This window comes from Phocoena sinus, chromosome 2 (genome assembly GCF_008692025.1).
Source record: "Phocoena sinus isolate mPhoSin1 chromosome 2, mPhoSin1.pri, whole genome shotgun sequence".
Lineage (NCBI taxonomy): Eukaryota > Metazoa > Chordata > Mammalia > Artiodactyla > Phocoenidae > Phocoena > Phocoena sinus.
Genome location: NC_045764.1, coordinates 156,316,837 through 156,336,799, shown reverse-complemented (window position 1 = coordinate 156,336,799; position 19,963 = coordinate 156,316,837). Strand labels below are relative to the sequence as shown.

The 19,963-nt window shown below is 36.2% G+C and overlaps 1 protein-coding gene and 1 non-coding gene across 4 annotated transcripts in view; both read left to right on the top strand.

Moving 5' to 3' along the window:
- GTF2A1 (general transcription factor IIA subunit 1) overlaps positions 1 to 19,963 on the top strand; it is a 127,894-nt gene that overhangs the window by 10,219 nt on the left and 97,712 nt on the right. For all 3 annotated transcript variants that reach the window (XR_004348769.1, XR_004348770.1, XM_032624941.1), the window contains exons 3-7: positions 3,265 to 3,466; positions 5,414 to 5,478; positions 9,115 to 9,190; positions 11,441 to 11,574; positions 14,138 to 14,458. Coding sequence is in view for 1 of the 3 variants with exons in the window: in XM_032624941.1 (XP_032480832.1) it covers positions 3,265 to 3,466; positions 5,414 to 5,478; positions 9,115 to 9,190; positions 11,441 to 11,574; positions 14,138 to 14,458 (798 nt within the window). In the remaining 2 variants the exon portion in view is untranslated. The remainder of the gene's footprint in view (positions 1 to 3,264; positions 3,467 to 5,413; positions 5,479 to 9,114; positions 9,191 to 11,440; positions 11,575 to 14,137; positions 14,459 to 19,963) is intronic.
- On the top strand, positions 4,475 to 4,618 carry LOC116750260. The gene has a single exon (XR_004348957.1). It is a non-coding gene; the product is annotated as a small nucleolar RNA SNORA79 (small nucleolar RNA).

The window sequence follows — 19,963 nt, the reverse complement described above, 5'->3', positions numbered from 1 at the left end:
TCATAAGGAGTAGTTTACGAAAGTTTAGACAGGAGGTATGTATGCTATATTCAGGGAACTGCAAGTAGTTTGGAAAATAGAGTGCAAGTTATAGTAGCAGTTGGAGAAGTTAACATAATATTGCATTAAGGAGCTTGGTCTTTAGAGTGAGAAGGATTCTCTGGGTTGCTAGTTAAAAGACAGTTTTGGACTTCTGCTTCAAACAGTCTCAGTTGATAGGGGTACAGTCTGACATTTAAAAAGAAAAATTTGATTGCATTTACCAAAAACTCTAAATTAACTTTTAATAATGCATTAATGGGTTGCAGTCTGCAGTTTGAAAAGTATTGGTTTATACTTTAAAGCAGTGGCTTTCACTTTAGTGTACATCACAATAACCTGGATAGGTTATTAAAACAGATTCCTGGCTCTAACTCCAGAGTTGCTGATTCGATGGGGTGGGGCCTTAGAATTGGTATGTCTGACAAGTTCCCAGGTGATACTGATGTTATTGGTCCAGGATCACATTTTGAGGACCACTGATTTATAGAGAATAGATTGGAAGCACAAGTTTCCACTTTAAAATGTAGGCTCTGTAAGGACAAAGATCTTTGTCAGATTTGTTCACTGTCTGTTCTCAATGCCACTAACAGTGTCTAACTGGGAGGTATTCAATAATTATGTGTAGAATGTATGATTTGAAGCAGGGAGCTCAGTTAGCTTAGTCATTAACACTTTGCAGTAATACTGATGGGAGGAAGGGACTTGAACTGGGGCCATTATAGTAGGGATAGATTGGAATAATGCTTTGGAAAGGAAATTGACAATAATGATAGGGCATTGGGGTACATTCTGACTCACAGATCATTGACTTGGGAGACTAGGTGAGTAGTGGTACGCAGCACTTAGCACATAATGTGTATTTGTTAATATTTACCATTGTCATGGAAGCTTCATTTAAGTGATGGGTCAGGATTGCAGTGGGAAGACCAATTGGAGGTGATAAAAACTGAAGCTTTAAATTTAGAAAATTATGGTTTAAAGACCTGTTTCTTTCTTTCTTTCTGTTTCTTTATTTTTTAAAAATATTTTATTTATTTTTATTTTTGGCTGTGTTGGGTCTTACTTGCAGCACGTGGGATCTTCGTTGCTGTGTGCAGGATCTTTCCTTGCGGTGCTCGAGCTCTTTGTTGCAGCACGTGGGCTTCTTTCTAGTCATGGTGTGTAGGTTTTCTCTCTCTAGTTGTGGCACACAGGCTCCAGAGCACATGGGCTCTGTAGTTGTAGTGCATGGGCTCCAGAGTGTGTGGGCTCTGTAGTTTGCGCCATGCGGTCTCTAGTTGCGGCGTGCGGGCTCAGTAGTTGTGGTGCGTGTGGGCTTAGTTGCCCCGGGGCATGTGGGATCTTAGTTCCCTGTCCAGGGATTGAACCCGCGTCCCCTGTGTCGGAAGGTGGATTCTTTACCACTGGACCACCAGGGAATTCCCTTAAAGACCTGTTTCTTAAAGCATTAATTAATAGTACTTTTTGCACCTTGATTTTGGCCTACAAGAAGCGAGGTTTTGTTTTGTTTTGAAACAGGGAAAAGAAGTGTAAACAGTTTGGGTGATAACTGTTTGGGAGGCTTACCTATATAGCCTTACTATATAATACATTGAGTGTATTTTAGAGTGTAGAGTGTATTTTATTCAGTGTCTGACCCTATTTTGTATTGTGTGTTATGCTAGGTGCCCACTTTATAGAAATGAACCAGACAAAACTTGGGCTCTCAAAAAGTAGTTTTTTGTTACCCTAGGAAGAACCCTAGCTGTTTTTAGTCTGGGATTTGCACCGACTTAGATTTACTAGCTGGAAGTTCATTTAGAAGTAATCTAATTCAGCTTGTTCCCTTTTTAGATGAGTAAAATGCCCAGGGAAGATAAATAATTTGTCCACCAAGCCGTTTAGTGGCCAAACCAGGACTAATTGGGTTCCTGACTTCTGTTGTAATGCTTTATTACACAATTAATACCACCACTACAATAATTATAATAACTAACATTTATTGATGACTGACTTTATGCTAGACTCTGATAAATGTTTTACATGGAAATCTTACTTACTCCTCACAACAGCGCATGAAATAGATACTGTTACTGTCTCCGTAAGGAAAGTCTTCAGGTGAACCTAAATACTGAGACTGCTAAGAGAATGGTTGCTCTGGGAAATTGACCTTTAGTTTACTTTTTCGCTAAATTGTTAGAGATGTGCTGGAATTGTTATTAACATGTAGATCTAGAATTTCTAGAACAGTTGGAAGTGTCAGCAGTTTATAAAAATCCCTGTTAGTATGGCAAAGGGAGCTTTTTGAAGGATCTGATAGAAGCCTTACATGAGTTAGGCAATATCCCAAGAGTAGATCCTAGGGGAGAAAACTAAGTATCTGTAGATCCTTGTGTACAGAATGACTGAATTAAATTTTATATGTATGTTTAAGGAATGGTTTGTAACTTTCTTGGGCAGTTTTTTTAGTGCTCTATAGATTGAACACTAAACCTTGTAGAGAGGAAATGTGTGTTAGGGAGAAGGATGGAATAGTTGTAAATATTTTCTTTTACTTCCTTGTTTTTGCCCACTTTTGATTTTTTTTTCCTTCATCACAGAAGCTGTCCAAGGGAGAGATGAGAAAATAGAAGTGGTTAAGCAAAAAAGGATTGTCAATCCTTGTCATAATGAAAGAGGGAAGGGAATTTCCCTTCCCGAAGTGTGGAGGGTTGAGAATACCTCTGAAAGCATATTAGGCATTGCTGTTTCTTTTTCCTTATGTAGGGTTGGACAGATAGAAAGGTAGGGTTTTCTAACCTGAGGACTGCCTCTATAATGTTTCTCATAGTTCAAGGAAAGATGAATTTATGTTTTATATGTTATTTAAAAGTTAGGAAAGAAAGATTTCCATAAAATAGCTAACAATGGATTTGATACTAAAAAGGATGATTTTTGATTACTGAAAAATTGCTTATATGAAACTGCTTGGCAACCAAGGAATTACTATGGAAAGTTTGTTGAAGATATAAAAAGAAACAAAAGAATTCTTCAGTACTCTTAAGTAGCAAAAATGAGGTTTGATACTTTAAAAATTGGTTTTCCCTATGGCATACACTTGGGTAAGAATTAGAGATTTGTAGATTTATCAGTTTTGAAAATGTAAGAATTTTATAAACTGACTAATAAAGTATGTTTTATCCATATGTCCAGCATTGTTTTTCTTGACTCTTACTTAGAAATCTTTAATATTCTTTGCTTTAGTTATGGGAGAATAAACTAATGCAGTCTAGGGCAGTAGATGGATTTCATTCAGAAGAGCAGCAGCTTTTACTGCAAGTTCAACAGCAGCAGCAACCCCAGCAGCAGCAGCATCACCACCACCATCACCACCAGGCTCAACCGCAGCAGACAGTACCTCAGCAAGCGCAGACCCAGCAGGTCCTTATTCCTGCGTCACAGCAAGGTGAGGCCGTCTGATCCTACTGCAACTTGGAAATGAAAGTTGTCATTTTCAAAGAAGAGAAACACTCTGGGTGTCTCCTTTCTATTGGCTGAGGGGGTTGTATCTGTGTGTGTATAAAATGTGGTTCCTATTTATGTCGTAATGATACACAAGTAATTCACTAACAGAAAGCTTAAAATGGTATTCAGGTAAGTATATTATTACTTTTTTTAGATGGCTACACAATGGTGGATTTCCTAAGTCAGATCTATAAAGGTTTATTTACTAAGGGTTTCATTATTTTATATAGTAGAACCATTACTTTCTTTGAAACTGATTTGTTCCTACAAAGGCATTTGAGTTTAGTTTTTATAAATAAACACTGGAGGGTTTTTGTAACTATACTTTGGCAATCTGAAATTCTAATTCCTTATTAATTTATGTAGTTAAATTGACTGAATTAGATTTCCTTTAAGTGAAGAATGGATATATGACATCTTAATTTATATTATGTGGTTTAAAGATAAGAAAATACAAGTATTTATAGACTGCATCCATAGTGCCTTGTACCATGCAAGTCATTTTATAGGTTTTGTTTCATTGCAGTCTAATAGAGGCTCTGTGAAGTAGCTCTTAAAACATCACAGCTGAGGAAAATCTGGGCCCTGAAAAGGCTTAGAAGCTTGATCCTCTACATGGAGTATTTTCTGTCATGACAAACATTTGTTCAGTTATAAAACTTCCTAGGCCTTCAAGTTTTGTAAATCTTGTTGTCAGAGAGGAGAATAAAGATAAATGAAAACTTCATCTTAAGGTAACTTGAGTTACTCATTTGTCTCATCTGAGAGTGTATGTAAGACTTAAAACTGATATTGATGCACATTAGAAATGTCTGTTTGAGTTATTTTACTGTTCATATCAAATAAGACTTAATATTTGATTTTACTCTGTACTTTGCATCAAGTAATTTTATCCTTTTAATGTTTCTTTTTTTTTTTTTTTTTTTTTTTTTTTACTTTTAATGTTTCTTGATGACCGTTCCTCCTATTGCCTTCAGGCCTGGCACTAGGATTTTAGGTTATCATAAATTAAAATTTGATTTTCTTCACTCAGAGAATATTAGGATAATGGGATTATCTATTTATTCTCTGAAATTTGCGGAATCAAACACTTAGTTCCTTTTATGCTTACGTGATATTGCCATTATTTATGATTTGTATTTTTTAAAAAGTTAATGGAAATAAGATACTGGAAACTGTCAAATTGGGAGAAAAAGATTTTTTTTTTTTTTTTTTTTTTTTTTTTTTGCGGTAAGCAGGCCTCTCACTGTTGTGGCCTCTCCGGAGACCTCGCGGAGCACAGGCTCCGGACGCGCAGGCCCAGCGGCCAATGGCTCAAGGGCCCAGCCGCTCTGCGGCATGTGGGATCCTCCCGGACCGGGGCACGAACCCGCGTCCCCTGCATCGGCAGGTGGACTCTCAACCACTGCACCACCAGGGAAGCCTGGGAGAAAAAGATTTTAAAAGACTATGTAGATTATAACTTTTTGAGCTCACTTTTAATGGGTCAGTAATGCATTCCAGCAGTAGTATCATTATATTAATTACACAGTTATTGCTGAGTTGGCAAGACAGTATTAAATTATGTTTGAAAATTTCCAGTTTAAGAATGCACAGAAATATATATGTTTAGGTGTTAGGTATCTCATTATGTCGTGTTCCCAAGGTCCCTTGTGTCCTTAGGTGTTGTTAAATCTTTTTTTTAATTGTGGGTTTTCCAGTATAAGGTGGGTATGTCACAGCTGTTATTTACTGTAGAAGTTTATAACTTTCTGAGATATCAAATGGTCAAGTGCATTTGCATGCAGAAAATGTGGAAAGCATGAAAAAAATTTTCGGTATAGTACAGCATTCTTATGAAATAGCCTCACGGTTCCTTGTTTTTATGTGTGCCTGTTTTTTTTCATAGCTGCAGCACCACAAGTTATTGTTCCTGATTCTAAGCTGATACAACATATGAATGCATCAAACATGGTAAGACTCAGAACATAGCACTTTGCTTGGCTGTATTTATTCTAACGCAAATTGTGATTATGCTTGTGTATGTTGTATATTAGCAACTTGAAGTTTATTCAGGACTTAAGCAAAATAGCTGTTTGGTTTCCTAAGTATTGGATTTAACAGCAAATCTAAAGTTTAGCTTGGTACTTAGACATTAAGGTTCATAAAATTATGCAACTTTCTGTTGAAAATACCAAAAGAATGATGCTTTGTGGGAGCTGTTTTATCTTCTGCTATTTTTCTTATTTTTGCGGTACGCGGGCCTCTCACTGTTGTGGCCTCTCCCGTTGTGGAGCACAGGCTCCAGACTCACAGGCTCAGCGGCCATGGCTCACGGGCCCAGCCACTCCGCGGCATGTGGGATCTTCCCGGACCGGGGCACGAACCCGTGTCCCCTGCATAGGCAGGCGGACTCTCAACCACTGCGCCACCAGGGAAGCCCTTCTTCTGCTATTTTTTGAAAATAGGTTTATGGGACCTACCAAACATTATGCCAAGTATAGTTATGTTGCAGAAGACCCATTAAGTGAAAGAGGTTAGGAATGCTAAGAATTATAAATTTTTAAAAATGAAAATGAACCATTTGGATAAAGATAACTAGTATCGTTAAGATCAGACATTTACAAATTTTGCTCTGATTTAACCATAGCATAGCCTAATAAGTTTTATTACAATATGTAAATTGCTACTTTAAAATGCTTTTTTTCAGTTGAGTTTATTATATATTAGACTTTTGATACTTCTAAGAGATAGCCACTGAACTTCATAAGTCCTCAAATTTTCAAATTTCACTTAGCACATATAATATATCCCATCAGATATAACGATAAAACTGAAAGAAAGAAACCCTCAGATCCTTAGAGAATCTTTACTTCTCACAGTTTTTTTTAAAATAAAACATTAAAACAAAGTTTAATTAGAATAGTTGTTCCAGCATTTTCTCATAAATGGCCTTTCTTCTGTTTAAACTACACAGACTGTTAGTGGTGTCTCTGCTCTGACATTCCATTCTTAAATCCAGCCAAATCCTTTTAATAGGAAAGAATCATTATTTTAAATAAGATCTCTTAGTCTAGTGTTAGCAGTGAGATTTTCTTTTCAGATCCAGATTTTTTTTTTTTAAACGAAAAAGCAATATTTTAAAAAACAGTTACTATATTTTGTGAGTGATGAGTGAACCTGAAAGCTCATTTGTGTTTTATAAGCCATATAGGAAGCAGGGCTTACCTACTAGACAAACAACTTCTTTCTATTGATATATACCAGCCTTAACAAATGTATAACTTTACAGAATTGCAAATTTCTACACGATAGAAATTGAAACTTTTAAATTCACAAAAAAATCAAGAATCTCTGTTTGTACTTCCAGTTCAAGTTCCTGGAGTCAGTTCTTTTGCATGAAAATCACAAAAGTCCATGCCTATCGATTCTCACAAGAATTTTTATTATTCAAAAAAAATTCCCTTTCAAGTTTAAGGCACCAAATTTCTTTTTAACCTCCATCCTTAAAAATAAGTCTCACTGTAGGATCCATATTGTAGTTGGTACTATTGAGACTGTTCCCTAGGGAATAACTTGTATCATTTTAAAACAGAAAGTTTAGTAGGATCACTTGCAGTAGACCCATCTAATTTTGAAGAATTTTAAGTGTTGTGGGAGAGAATTTTGAATTAAAATTGTGTTTAAAAAGACTGGTAAAATTAATGGCCCATCTCTTACTGATTTGCTGTGTCTCCTTGATTCTAAAGAGCATATGTATTTAAACACATCATAGGTCAGACTTCAATCAAAATGTTAGCATTTATACGTATTTCAGCATTTTACTTGTTTTCAGTTAGTGTTTGCTTCATGTGTTTTTCATGTTCTAAAATGTAATCAGTATAGGCTTTTTACAAATAAGTTTTTTGTGTTTTTGTTTGTTTGCATTATTATTCCTGATTCAAAGATATCCATTAAAAACAGTTTCATTTTGAAAAAAGAATTTTTTTAATATAAGAGTATGGGATAGTGATAATATATTTGGTAGAAAGCTATTTCAGGGAACTTATGAAACAGGACCTTATATCAAACTAGTTTTGCAGGTTCTCTTTATGAAATTGCTCAAATGCATTATTCACGTTAGGGCCTTTTCACAAAGTACAGGAAGGAACTTTCAGCAGACATTAATAAAGGATGGTTTGTGTATGATACATCACAACAAATATTTATAGCAACTTGAATGTGCAGAGGTATGCAGGTGGTTATTTTCTCATGTATGCTATAAGGAAAATGCTAGGTCAGTTTGCTAGTAGAAGGAGATCTATTAATCTTATAAAATGTGAATTATAGGCACTTAATATTCCTAAATAATATTTCTCAATAGTAAGTGGTTGTTAATATATTCCTTAACTTTAGATTACCTTTCATTTGCTTATATAGACAAGATTTATTTAAATCTTTCATTTATTTAATAAAATGAAATGCAGAACCTGCATTTTATGAAGAGAACCTGGTGAGCTAGATAGCTGGATTTTGGGGTCATAATGGGAGTTTCAGGCTTAAGATATAGAAATTACTTAGGCCTGTCTAATGGCAACAAGCATATTTTCTTGGAAGGCTATACTTAGAGCCTGACTAGATAGTTGTATCATTAACCTACTTGAGTGTAATTTTCCAAGTTTTGTTGACTTCAAAGCACAGTTAATATTTATTTCTTAAAGTGTATTCAAATAGAGGTGTTTCTAAAAATGTATAAGTTAGATTGAGTATATGAAGGTTTGGTACCTTAAAAAAGATTGAAGGGGGAGGGGGAAAAAAACCTACCTGTATATAGTTACAGTGAGATACATGGAAATACTTTGAGCTCAGGATTTTAAAAAAAGAGTAAAAATGTGGTGTAATTCTTTCAGAGGAAAGGGGAGAAGTCTCCAGAAGCAGTAAATCAAGAATTTATCCTGGATTTAAAAACATTCAGAGTATAATTCCATGTATATTTTTATAATTTAAAGTCAGATACTAACTTCATTTTAAAGTGTAGAAATTAATTTTTGTGACTTAAGATTTTTAAGATATTTTCTATATTGATAAAACTGTCAGTAATATATGTTTCACCTAGATAATGCCAGTGTTGTCACCTTATGGCATCTTAGAAGAGTTGCCAGCTAAGAATTGCAGTATTCTGATACAAGGTTTTCTCTAGAGACCTGTTAATCATGGTATAAATTAAAAATATTAGGATTTCTAAAGTGAAGATACTTACACTTTTGCCATAAGTATATTAATTGACAAGGAATTGGGAGTAAGGAAACAGAATAAGTAAGGAGATAATGGAATGGATATTTTATTTATTGTACAGCACTGTTACTGTGGGTTATATTTCCTTAGAGTACATTCTCCAGGTGAAAAAACCTAATTATTCTAATTAATTGCTTGAAATAATTAGGTAAGATGTTTAGGCTCAATGGTCTTTATTGTACCATTTTATAAAATGGCAGTTAGTCTTATTGTTAGAATTTTTCATTTTAGTATATACTAAATGAAACTGTAAATACTATTAAAATATGCCAGAGATAAACTGATGTGCTGTTATGAACATACATGGTTTTGATTGTTTTTCACTTTTTTTCCCAGAGTGCTGCTGCTACAGCTGCTACCTTAGCACTCCCTGCCGGTGTGACTCCTGTTCAACAGATATTAACAAATTCAGGTAATTAGGAATAACTGATCCATTATTTATATAACTCAGAAAATTGTACCGTCTAGCCTTTGTTTTGTCTTCACTGAAAGACAGAAGATCTTAATACTTCTTTTACCATTTGGCTTACGTTATTAAAATAAGATGATTTGAGGACCGTGGCGTATTAAACCATAATCACTGCTGAGGATGCAGTAGAGAAGATGAGAATTGCACTTGAACTTTTGATCCATGAATGGAATCCTATTTATTGAATGAAGTATGATTATAGAGAAGTGCTTTTTGTTGTTGTTGTTGTTGCTGTACATGGGCCTCTCACTGTTGTGGCCTCTCCCGTTGTGGAGCACAGGCTCCAGACACGCAGGCTCAGGGACCGTGGCTCATGGGCCCAGCCTCTTCCATGGCATGTGGGATCTTCCCGGACCGGGGCACGAAGCTGTGTCCCCTGCATCGACAGGTGGACTCTCAATCACTGCACCACCAGGGAAGCCCTAGAAGTGCTTATTTACTTGGTTTTTTGCTAAACACTTTTAACTTACCAAATAAGTTAACTCATTTGAACTAATTTGTGATATCAAACTAAATCCTATAGTATCTTAAGAGCAAATTTATTACATTCTATTTTATATAGTATCTCTCCATAGCGGGCAAAATTTACTTTTAATAATAATGTTTGAAGAATTTATTTACCTGGATTTTAAGTATTTTCTCTGTAATTTAATTATACAATTTCTTGCAAATCAAAACTACAGTGAGGTGTATCACCTCACACCAGTCAGAATGGCCATCATCAAAAAATCTACAAACAATAAATGCTGGAGAGGATATGGAGAAAAGGGAACCCTCCTACACTGCTGGTGGGAATGTAGATTGGTGCAGCCACTATGGAAAACAGTATGGACGTTCCTTAAAAAACTAAAAATAAAACCACCATACGACTCAGCAATCCCACTACTGGGCGTATACCCTGAGAAAACTATAATTCAAAGAGTCACGTACCACAGTGTTCATTGCAACATTATTTACAATAGCCAGGACATGGAAGCAACTTAAGTGTCCATCGACAGATGAATGGATAAAGAAGATGTGGCACATATATACAATGAAATATTACTCAGCCATAAAAAGAAACGAAACTGAGTTATTTGTAGTGAGGTGGGTGGACCTAGAGTCTGTCATACAGAGTGAAGTAAGTCAGAAAGAGAAAAACAAATACCATATGCTAACATATATATGGAATCTAAAAAAAAAATGGTTCTGAAGAACCTAGGGGTAGGACAGGAGTAAATACGCAGATGTAGAGAATGGACTTAAGGACACGGGGAGGGGGAAGAGTAAGCTGGGACGAAGTGAGAGAGTGGCATGGACATATATACACTACCAAATGTAAAACCGATAACTAGAGGGAAGCAGCCGCATAGCACAGGGAGATCAGCTCGGTGCTTTTTGACCACCTAGAGGGGTGGGATAGGGAGGGTGGGAGGGAGACACAAGAGGGAGGGGATATGGGGATATAAGTGTACGTATGGCTGATTCACTTTGTTATAAAGCAGAAACTAACACACCATTGTAAAGCAATTATACTCCAATAAAGATGTTAAAAAAGTACAATGATTATACAATTTCTTGTTTTGTTAATTTCTAAATTTTTAAAGAACAAACTTAGCGGCTTGCTACATATTTTAATGAGATATAATTGCTTACTACTTAATTAATTCAACATTCTGCATCATTTAAAACAATATATTAGAGGGATTTGGTATAAGCCAGTCATACTGTTAGTGTTATGTGGCAATAATAATTGGTTCAGCAAACTCTTATTGCTTTTTAAGTCATCTTGAAGCTAAGGAATGCTGTGCTTTTGTTCAAGATATTAATGCATTATTATACTTTTGTTTCCTTAAAGCTTTAAAAATGAACAGCCCCTGAAATGTCTGCTGATGTTACTTATTCCTCTCTCATGACTTGTTAGTGAAGATAATTTACGCTTTTAATCAACTCTCATAATCTGTTGTTAAAACTTTGTTGGAAACAGCTTTATAAGGAAAATAAAACATATTAAGCAATGTATTAGAGCATGTCGTAAAGTCAGAGAAGGTAAGGACTATAGTTTACTGTGTATGGATGACAGCCCTTAATAAAATTGTTAGCCGCCTTAGTAATTTTTGTCATTCACCATGGTCTGACATTCACTATGAATTTGTTTGTTTTGAGGTGGTCACTGCTAAAGTGGTAATTTGGAATACATGCTTTTTACTTTAGGCCAGCTTCTTCAAGTGGTCAGAGCAGCCAATGGTGCCCAGTATATCTTTCAGCCTCAGCAGTCAGTAGTTCTACAACAACAGGTTATACCACAAATGCAGCCTGGTGGAGTACAAGCTCCTGTTATACAACAGGTAAAAATCTTTAAGTTTTGACCACCATGGGGTTCTTTTTTTTCTGCCTCTGTATGAATTCTCTGGGTGTTTCCCATCCCTTTTTCCATAGCTTTGTCTATACAAATTCTTAGACTCTTCTCTGATACTACACAACCTGTCATTCTGAATTCCTCCTGTACACCTCACAGCTTAACTTACAGTATGTCTAAGACTACATTGTTGTTATCCCTACTCATCCTTTATCATCCTACCCCCTGCTTTTTATAAGTGGCACCACTCTCCATCCAGCCTCCTAAGCTAGTTATTCAGCATTCATTCAACACACATTTATTGGGTGGCTACGTATCAGGGTCTTTGCAAGAGACTAGAGATTTAGGAGTGAACGAAGCAGGCATGAGTCTGGTTTCATGATAGTTATGTATTGTCTGGAAGCGGGTATGTGGAATCCTCCCTTTTGCTTACCTCTAATATCCAAGGTATCATGAAATCCTACCAATTCTTCTTAATAGTTTCTTTTTTTCAGACTGCAGTTTAAACATGCTTTCAGTCCCTTAATATATTTGAAACTAGTTTTCTTTTCCCACACTCTCTTTTGTCATTTCCTTAGTTCATGCTCTCATAATTTCTCACTTAAAATACTGTGTTATCCTCTTAATTGATTTCCCTGCCTCCAGCTTTGTGCCCTCCTAACTTGACTGCTACTCTATATTTATAGTCATTGTTCTAAAAATTTTTTAATCTTTTAATGATTTCCCATTGCTTATTGGAAAAAGTGTAAACTCCTCAGCGTGGGTCATGAGATCTTTTTTGGGTTCTTTTTTTTTTTAATTTTTCCACATTTTATTTTTTGCCATGCTTCCAGTTGTTACCTGGTTCAGCTGCTGTTTATATCAAAGTTGACAAATATTTGCACATGCTTGTGTGCCAGGTGTTAAACTCTTGTTCTGTGAGGACAAAGATGAAAGAGAATTGGTTATTTTCTTGAGGAACTTGTGTACTTTGAAAAAGAGACAGATACATAAACAAATAACGTTAATATGATAGTACAATGATAGAGATACAGAGGAGGAACATTAATCCAGCGTACTTACAGCCTTCCAAATTTGTTCTGTTGGTACTTCTGGGTTTCACTTGATGCTGTTCTCTTTAGAATGCCACCTTTGGCCTTCCTTCTAGCAGTTCTCTCCAGTCCCCCGCAAACAAACAAACCAAACAGAAAAAGCCTGGCTAATCTCCCAAAACACAAATAGAAGCTCAACTGTTGCCTACTAGGAAGGCTTCCCTGACCAGGCCTTGTCCCCCCAAGCTAAATTTAGTACTCTCTCTTGTCTTTTCATAATGCTATATATTGCAGTTCTCAGACATCTTCTGTCTTTTTGAGTTGCTATTGCTTTGTCTATTGCATCATTAATCTGTAAACTTCTTAAAAGAAATACTGTCTTATTATTTTTGCTTTCCTTGAACCTAATGACAAGGAATTGCCGTTTAGTGCTTTTAATTTATCACTAGGCATTGTCTGCTTTTTATTTAATAACTATAATTATAAATATGTTCATTATAATAGATATAATTACTATTTGTTAATACGTTCTTTTTGAGTTGTGGTTTACTTTAGAATCCTAGGATGCAGAGGCTGGAAGGAACTTTAGAAATCATCTGATCTGGTGGTTCACAGCTTTGGTTGCATGATTAGAATTACCTGGGGAACTTTAAATAAAATGAATAGGTGTCATCTTATACCAATTAAATCAGAATATTAGGAGTGGGGACTTAGGTATCAGTTGGTTTTTTTTGTTTTTTTTTTTTGTGGTATGCGGGCCTCTCACTGTTGTGGCCTCTCCCATTGTGGAGCACAGGCTCCGCGGCCATGGCTCATGGGCCCAGCTTCTCCGTGGCATGTGGGATCTTCCTGGACTGGGGCACGAACCCGTGTCCCCTGCATTGGCAGGCAGATGCTCAACCACTGCGCCACCAGGGAAGCCCAGGTATCAGCATTTTTAAATTACTAGGTTGTTATAACTTGTAGCCAGCATTGAGAACCATTGACCCTAATCTAACAGTGAAGAGAGGTTAAAGACCTGCCTCTGCTACATCTTTATCTGTGATCTTAGACAAAACTGGAACCCAGGGCTTCAGAGTTCAGGGCAGTGTTCTTCCTAGAGAGGCAGTGTAGCATAATAATAAGAGCAGAACCAGAAAACCTAGGTTCACATTTTGCCTCTTAGTGACTTGACTGCAAGCTTTGCAAGTTATTAAACCTCTATACCTAAAGCAAATAAACTAATAACATGTAACTCTTAGCCTGGAGTTTGGCATATACATAGCAAGTACTTGATTAATGGAGCAGTTATCTTCAGAAAATATTTTTCTTTTAGAAATTTGAATGGTAAAATGAAAATTTAGTGGATCAGTACACTCACTAAACATTCCTCCTGTGCTTTGGTAGTTTTAACTATGTGTGAGATATGGCAATTTGGGATGATTCTTTAGCATTGGGGCCTATTTCAGTGTGCCAAGCAATGAAACTGAGCTACTTGATCCTCTAGCTAGTTACTAATCTGTAGTTTTTCTTTTGCCTTAGGTACTGGCCCCTCTTCCTGGAGGGATTTCACCACAAACAGGTGTTATCATCCAGCCCCAGCAAATCTTATTTACAGGAAATAAGACTCAAGTTATACCTACAACAGTGGCAGCACCTACACCAGCACAAGCACAGCTAACTGCAGCTGGCCAACAGCAGCCACAGGCCCAGCCTGCTCAACAGCAAGCCCCGCTGGTGTTGCAGGTTGATGGGACTGGGGATACGTCATCTGAAGAAGATGAAGATGAAGAAGAAGACTATGATGATGAGGAGGAAGAAGACAAAGAGAAAGATGGAGCTGAAGATGGGCAGGTAGAAGAGGTAAGTTTCTAGTAAAAGACTAGAAGTAAGAAACTACTCAATCATTTCTTCTTTTACTTGGTACCAAACTGATGAATTATATTTTCTTAGAGGCTGTTAGGGTACTGTACCCTAAGATTTTTAGATTGTTCTGGATGTATTTATCTTTATAAAATATTTCTATAGTTGGTAACAAAAAAAAGAATGAATACCAAATTAAGTTGTACTTATAAAGGTGATGGAGACACTGCATGAAATTCTAATTCTTTGGCTTATGCATTCATCATGATGTAGCTTAAAGATTAAACATTGGTAGAACAGATAGATGTGGTAATCTTTTCCTTCAGTAATTTAAAACAACATTTCGGAAGGGAAGAAACTTAAGAAAAAGCTAAATGTGACCGATTTATTCAAAACCTCCTTTTGTTCTGTATTCCGTACCAGTTCCATAGATAACCTTATCTACTCTTAGTGTCTATCTTCAGTTAAACCATACTTTATCTTCTTTTTAATTTTAAAATTTTATTTTTTTATACAGCAGGTTCTTATTAGTCATCCATTTTCTACACATCAGTGTATACATGTCAATCCCAATCTCCCAATTCAGCACACCCCCAGCCGCCACCACTTTCCCCCCTTGGTGTCCATACGTTTGTTCTCTACGTCTGTGTCTCAATTTCTGCCCTGCAAACTGGTTCATCTGTACCATTTTTCTAGGTTCCACATATATGCGTTAATATACGATATTTGTTTTTCTCTTTCTGACTTACTTCACTCTGTATGACAGTCTCTAGATCCATCCACATCTCTACAAATGACCCAATTTTGTTCCTTTTTATGGCTGAGTAATATTCCATTGTATATATGTACCACAACTTCTTTATCCATTCGTCTGTCAATGGGCATTTAGGTTGCTTCCATGACCTGGCTATTGTAAATAGTGCTTCATTGAACATTGGGGTGCATGTGTCTTTTTGAATTATGGTTTTCTCACGGTATATGCCCAGTAGTGGGATTGCTGGGTGGTATGGAAGTTCTATTTTTCGTTTTTTAAGGAACCTCCATACTGTTCTCCATAGTGGCTGTATCAATTTACATTCCCACCAACAGTGCAAGAGGGTTCCCTTTTCTCCACACCCTCTCCAGCGTTTGTTGTTTGTAGATTTTCTGATGATGCCCATTCTAACTGGTGTGAGGTGATACCTCATTGTAATTTTGATTTGCATTTCTCTAATAATTGGTGATGTTGAGCATCTTTTCATGTGTTTCTTGGCCATCTGTATGTCCTCTTTGGAGAAATGTCTCTTTAGGTCTTCTGCCCATTTTTGGATGGCTTGTTGTTTTTTTACTATTAAGCTGCATGAGCTGCTTATATGTTTTGGAGATTAATACTTTTTCCATTGATTTGTTTGCAAATATTTTCTCCCATTCTGAGGGTTGTCTTTTCGCCTTGTTTGTAGTTTCCTTTGCTTTGCAAAAGCTTTGAAGTTTCATTAGGTCCCATTTGTTTATTTTCATTTTTATTTCCATTACTCTAGGAGGTGGATCAAAAATGATCTTGCTGTGATTTATGTCAGAGTGTTCTTCCTATGTTTTCCTCTAAGAATTTTACAGTGTCAGTATTCCATTTAGGTCTCTAATCCATGTTGAGTTTTTTTTGTGTGTATGGTGTTAGGGAGTGTTCTAATTTCATTCTTTTACATGTAGCTGTCCAGTTTTCCCAGCACCACTTATTGAAGAAGAGACTGTCTTTTCTCCATTGGATATCCTTGCCTCCTTTGTCATAGATTAGTTGACCATAGGTGTGTGGGTTTATCTCTGGGCTTTCTCTCCTGTTCCATTGATCTATATTTCTGTTTCTGTGCCAGTACCATACTGTCTTGATTACTGTAGCTTTGTAGTATAGTCTAAAGTCAGGGTGACTGATTCCATCAGCTCTGTTTTTTTCCCTCAAGACTACTTTGCTATTCGGGGTCTTTTCTGTCTCCGTACAGATTTTAAGATTTTCTGTTCTAGTTCTGTAAAAAATGCCATTGGTAATTTGATAGGGATTGCATTGAATCTGTAGATTGCTTTGGGTAGTGTAGTCATTTTCACAATATTGATTCTTCCAATCCAAGAAGATGGTATATGTCTCCATCTGTTGGTATCATCTTTAATTTCTTTCAACAGTGTCTTATAGTTTTCTGCATACAGGTCTTTGTCTTCCTAGGTAAGTTTATTCCTAGGTATTTTTTCTTTTTGTTTGTAAATGGGAGTGTTTCCTTAATTTCTCTTTCAGAATTTTCATCAGTAGTGTAAAGGAATGAAAGAGATTTCTGTGCATTAATTTTGTATCCTGCAACTTTACTGAATTCATTGATTAGCTCTAGTAGTTTTCTGGTGACATATTTAAGATTCTCTATGTATAGTATCATGTCATCTGCAAACAATGACAGTTTTACTTCTTCTTTTCCAATTTGTGCTCCTTTTATTTCTTTTTCTTCTCTGATTGCCATGGCTAGGACTTGCAAAACTATGTTGAATAATAGAGGTGAGAGTGGACATCCTTGTCTTGTTCCTGATCTTAGAGGAAATGCTTTCAGTTTTCCACCATTGAGAATGATGTTTACTGTGGGTTTGTCGTATATGGCCTTTATTATGTTGAGGTAGGTTCCCTGTATGCCCACTTTCTGGAGAGTTTTTGTCATTAATGGGTGTTGAATTTTGTCAGAAACTTTTTCTGCATCTATTGAGATGATAATATGGTTTTTATTCTTCAATTTGTTAACATGGTGTATCACATTGATTGATTTGCATATATTGAAGAATCCTTGAATCCCTGGGATAAATCCCACTTGATCATGGTGTATGATCCTTTTAATGTGTTGTTGGATTCTGTTTGCTAGTGTTTTGTTGAGGATTTTTGCATGTATATTCATTGGTGATATTGGTCTGTAATTTGCTTTTTTTGTAGTATTTTTGTCTGGTTTTGGTATCAGCGTGATGGTGGCCTCATCGAATGAGTTTGGGGGTCTTCCTTCCTCTGCAATGTTTTGGAAGAATTTGAGAAGGATGGGTGTTGGCGCTTCTCTAAATATTTGATAGAATTCACCTGTGAAGCCATCTGGTCCTGGACTTTTGTTTGTTGGAAGATTTTTAATCACAGTTTCAATTTCTTTAATTGTGATTGGTCCGTTCATATTTTCTATTCCTGCTTCAGTCTTGGAAGTTTATACCTTTCTAAGAATTTGTTCATTTCTTCCAGGTTGTCCATTTTATTGGCATAGAGTTGCTTGTAATAGTCTCTTAGGATGCTTTGTATTTCTGTGGTGACTGTTGTAGCTTCTTCTTTTTCATTTCTAATTTTATTGATTTGAGTCTTCTCCCTCTTTTTCTTGATGGATCTGGCTAATGGTTTATCAATTTTATCTACTCAAAGAACCAGCTTTTACTTTAATTGATCTTTGCTACTGTTTTCTTTGTTTCTATTTCATTTATTTCTGCTCTGATGTTTATGATTTTTTTCCTTATGCTAACTTTGGGTTTTCTTTGTTCTTTCTCTAGTTCCTTTAGGTGTAAATTTAGATTGTTTATTTGAGATTTTTCTTGTTTCTTGAGGTAGGTGTGTATAGCTATAAACTTCCCTCTTAGAACTGCTTTTGCTGCATCCCATAGGTTTTGGATCGTCGTGTTTTCATCATCATTGGTCTCTAGGTATTCTTTGATTTCCTCTTTGATTTCTTCGTTGATCTCTTGGTTATTTAGTAACATATTGTTTAGCCTCCATGTGTTTGTGGTTTTTACATTTTTTTCCCCTGTAGTTGATTTCTACTCTCATAGCGTTGTGGTCAGAAAAGATGCTTGATATGATTTCAGTTTTCTTAAATTTACTGAGGCTTAATTTGTGACCCAAGATGTGAACTATCCTGGAGAATGTTCCATGCACACTTGAGAAGAAAGTGTAATCTGCTGTTTTGGGATGGAATGTCCTATAAATATTAATTAAATCTATCTGGTCTATTTAAAGCTTGTGTTTACTTACTAATTTTCTGTTTGGATGATCTGTCCATTGGTGCAAGTGAGGTGTTAAAAGTCCCCCACTATTATGGTGTTGCTGTCGATTTCCTCTTTTATAGCTGTTAGCAGTTGCCTTGTGTATTGGGGTGCTCCTATGTTGAGTGCATGTATATTTATAATTGTTATATCTTCTTCTTGGGTTGATCCCTTGATCATTATGTAGTGTCCTTCCTTGTCTCTTGTAACATTCTTTATTTTAAAAGTCTATTTTATCTGATATGAGTATTGCTACTCCAGCTTTCTTTTTTTTGCCATTTGCATGGAATATCTTTTTGCATCCCCTCACTTTCAGTCTGAATGTGTCCCTAGGTCTGAAGTGGATCTCTTGTAGACAGCATATATATGGGTCTTGTTTTTGTATCCATTCAGCAAGCCTGTGTCTTTTGGTTGGAGCATTTAATCCATTCACATTTTAAGGTAATTATTGATATGTTTGTTCCTATTACCATTTTCTTAATTGTTTTGTGTTTGTTTTTTAGGTCTTTTTCTTCTCTTGTGTTTCCCACTTAGAGAAGTTCCTTTAGCATTTGTTGTAGAGCTGGTTTGGTGGTGCTAAATTCTCTGAACTTTTGCTTGTCTCTAAAGCTTTTGAATTCTCCATCGAATCTGAGTGAGATCCTTGCTGGGTAGAGTAATCTTGGTTGTAGGTTCTTCCCTTTCATCTAAGTATATCATGACACTCCCTTCTGGCTTGTAGAGTTTCTGCTGGGAAATCAGCTGTTAACCTTATGGGAGTTCCCTTGTACGTTATTTGTCGTTTTTCCCTTGCTTCTTTCAATAATTTTCTTTGTCTTTAATTTTTGCCAGTTTGATTACTGTGTGTCTTGGTTTGTTTCTCCTTGTGTTTATCCTGTATGGGACTCTGTGCTTCGTGGACTTGGGTGGCTATTTCCTTTCCCATGTTAGGGAAGTTTTCAACTATAATCTCTTCAAATATTTTCTCGGGTCCTTTCTCTCTTCTTCTGGGACCCCTATAATGTGAATGTTGTTGTCTTTAATGTTGTCCCAGAGGTCTCTTGGGCTGTCTTCATTACTTTTCATTCTTTTTTTCTTCATTCTCTTCCGCAGCAGTGAATTCCACCATTCTATCTTCCAGGTCACTTATCCATTCTTCTGCCTCAGTTATTCTGCTGTTGCTTCCTTGTAGTGTATTTTTCATTTCAGTTATTGTGTTGTTCATCTCTGTTTGTTCTTTAATTTTTCTAGATCTTTGTTAAACATTTCTTGTATCTTCTCGACCTTTGCCTCTATTCTTTTTCTGAGGTCCTGGATCATCTTCACTATCATTATTCTGAATTCTTTTTCTGGAGGGTTGGCTATCTCCTTTTCATTTAGTTGTTTTTCTGGGGTTTTATCTTGTTCCTTCATCTGTTACATAGCCCTCTTCGTTTTAATCTTGTCTATCTTCCTGTGAATGTGGTTTTTGTTCCACAGGCTGCAGGATTGTAGTTCTTCTTGCTTCTGCTG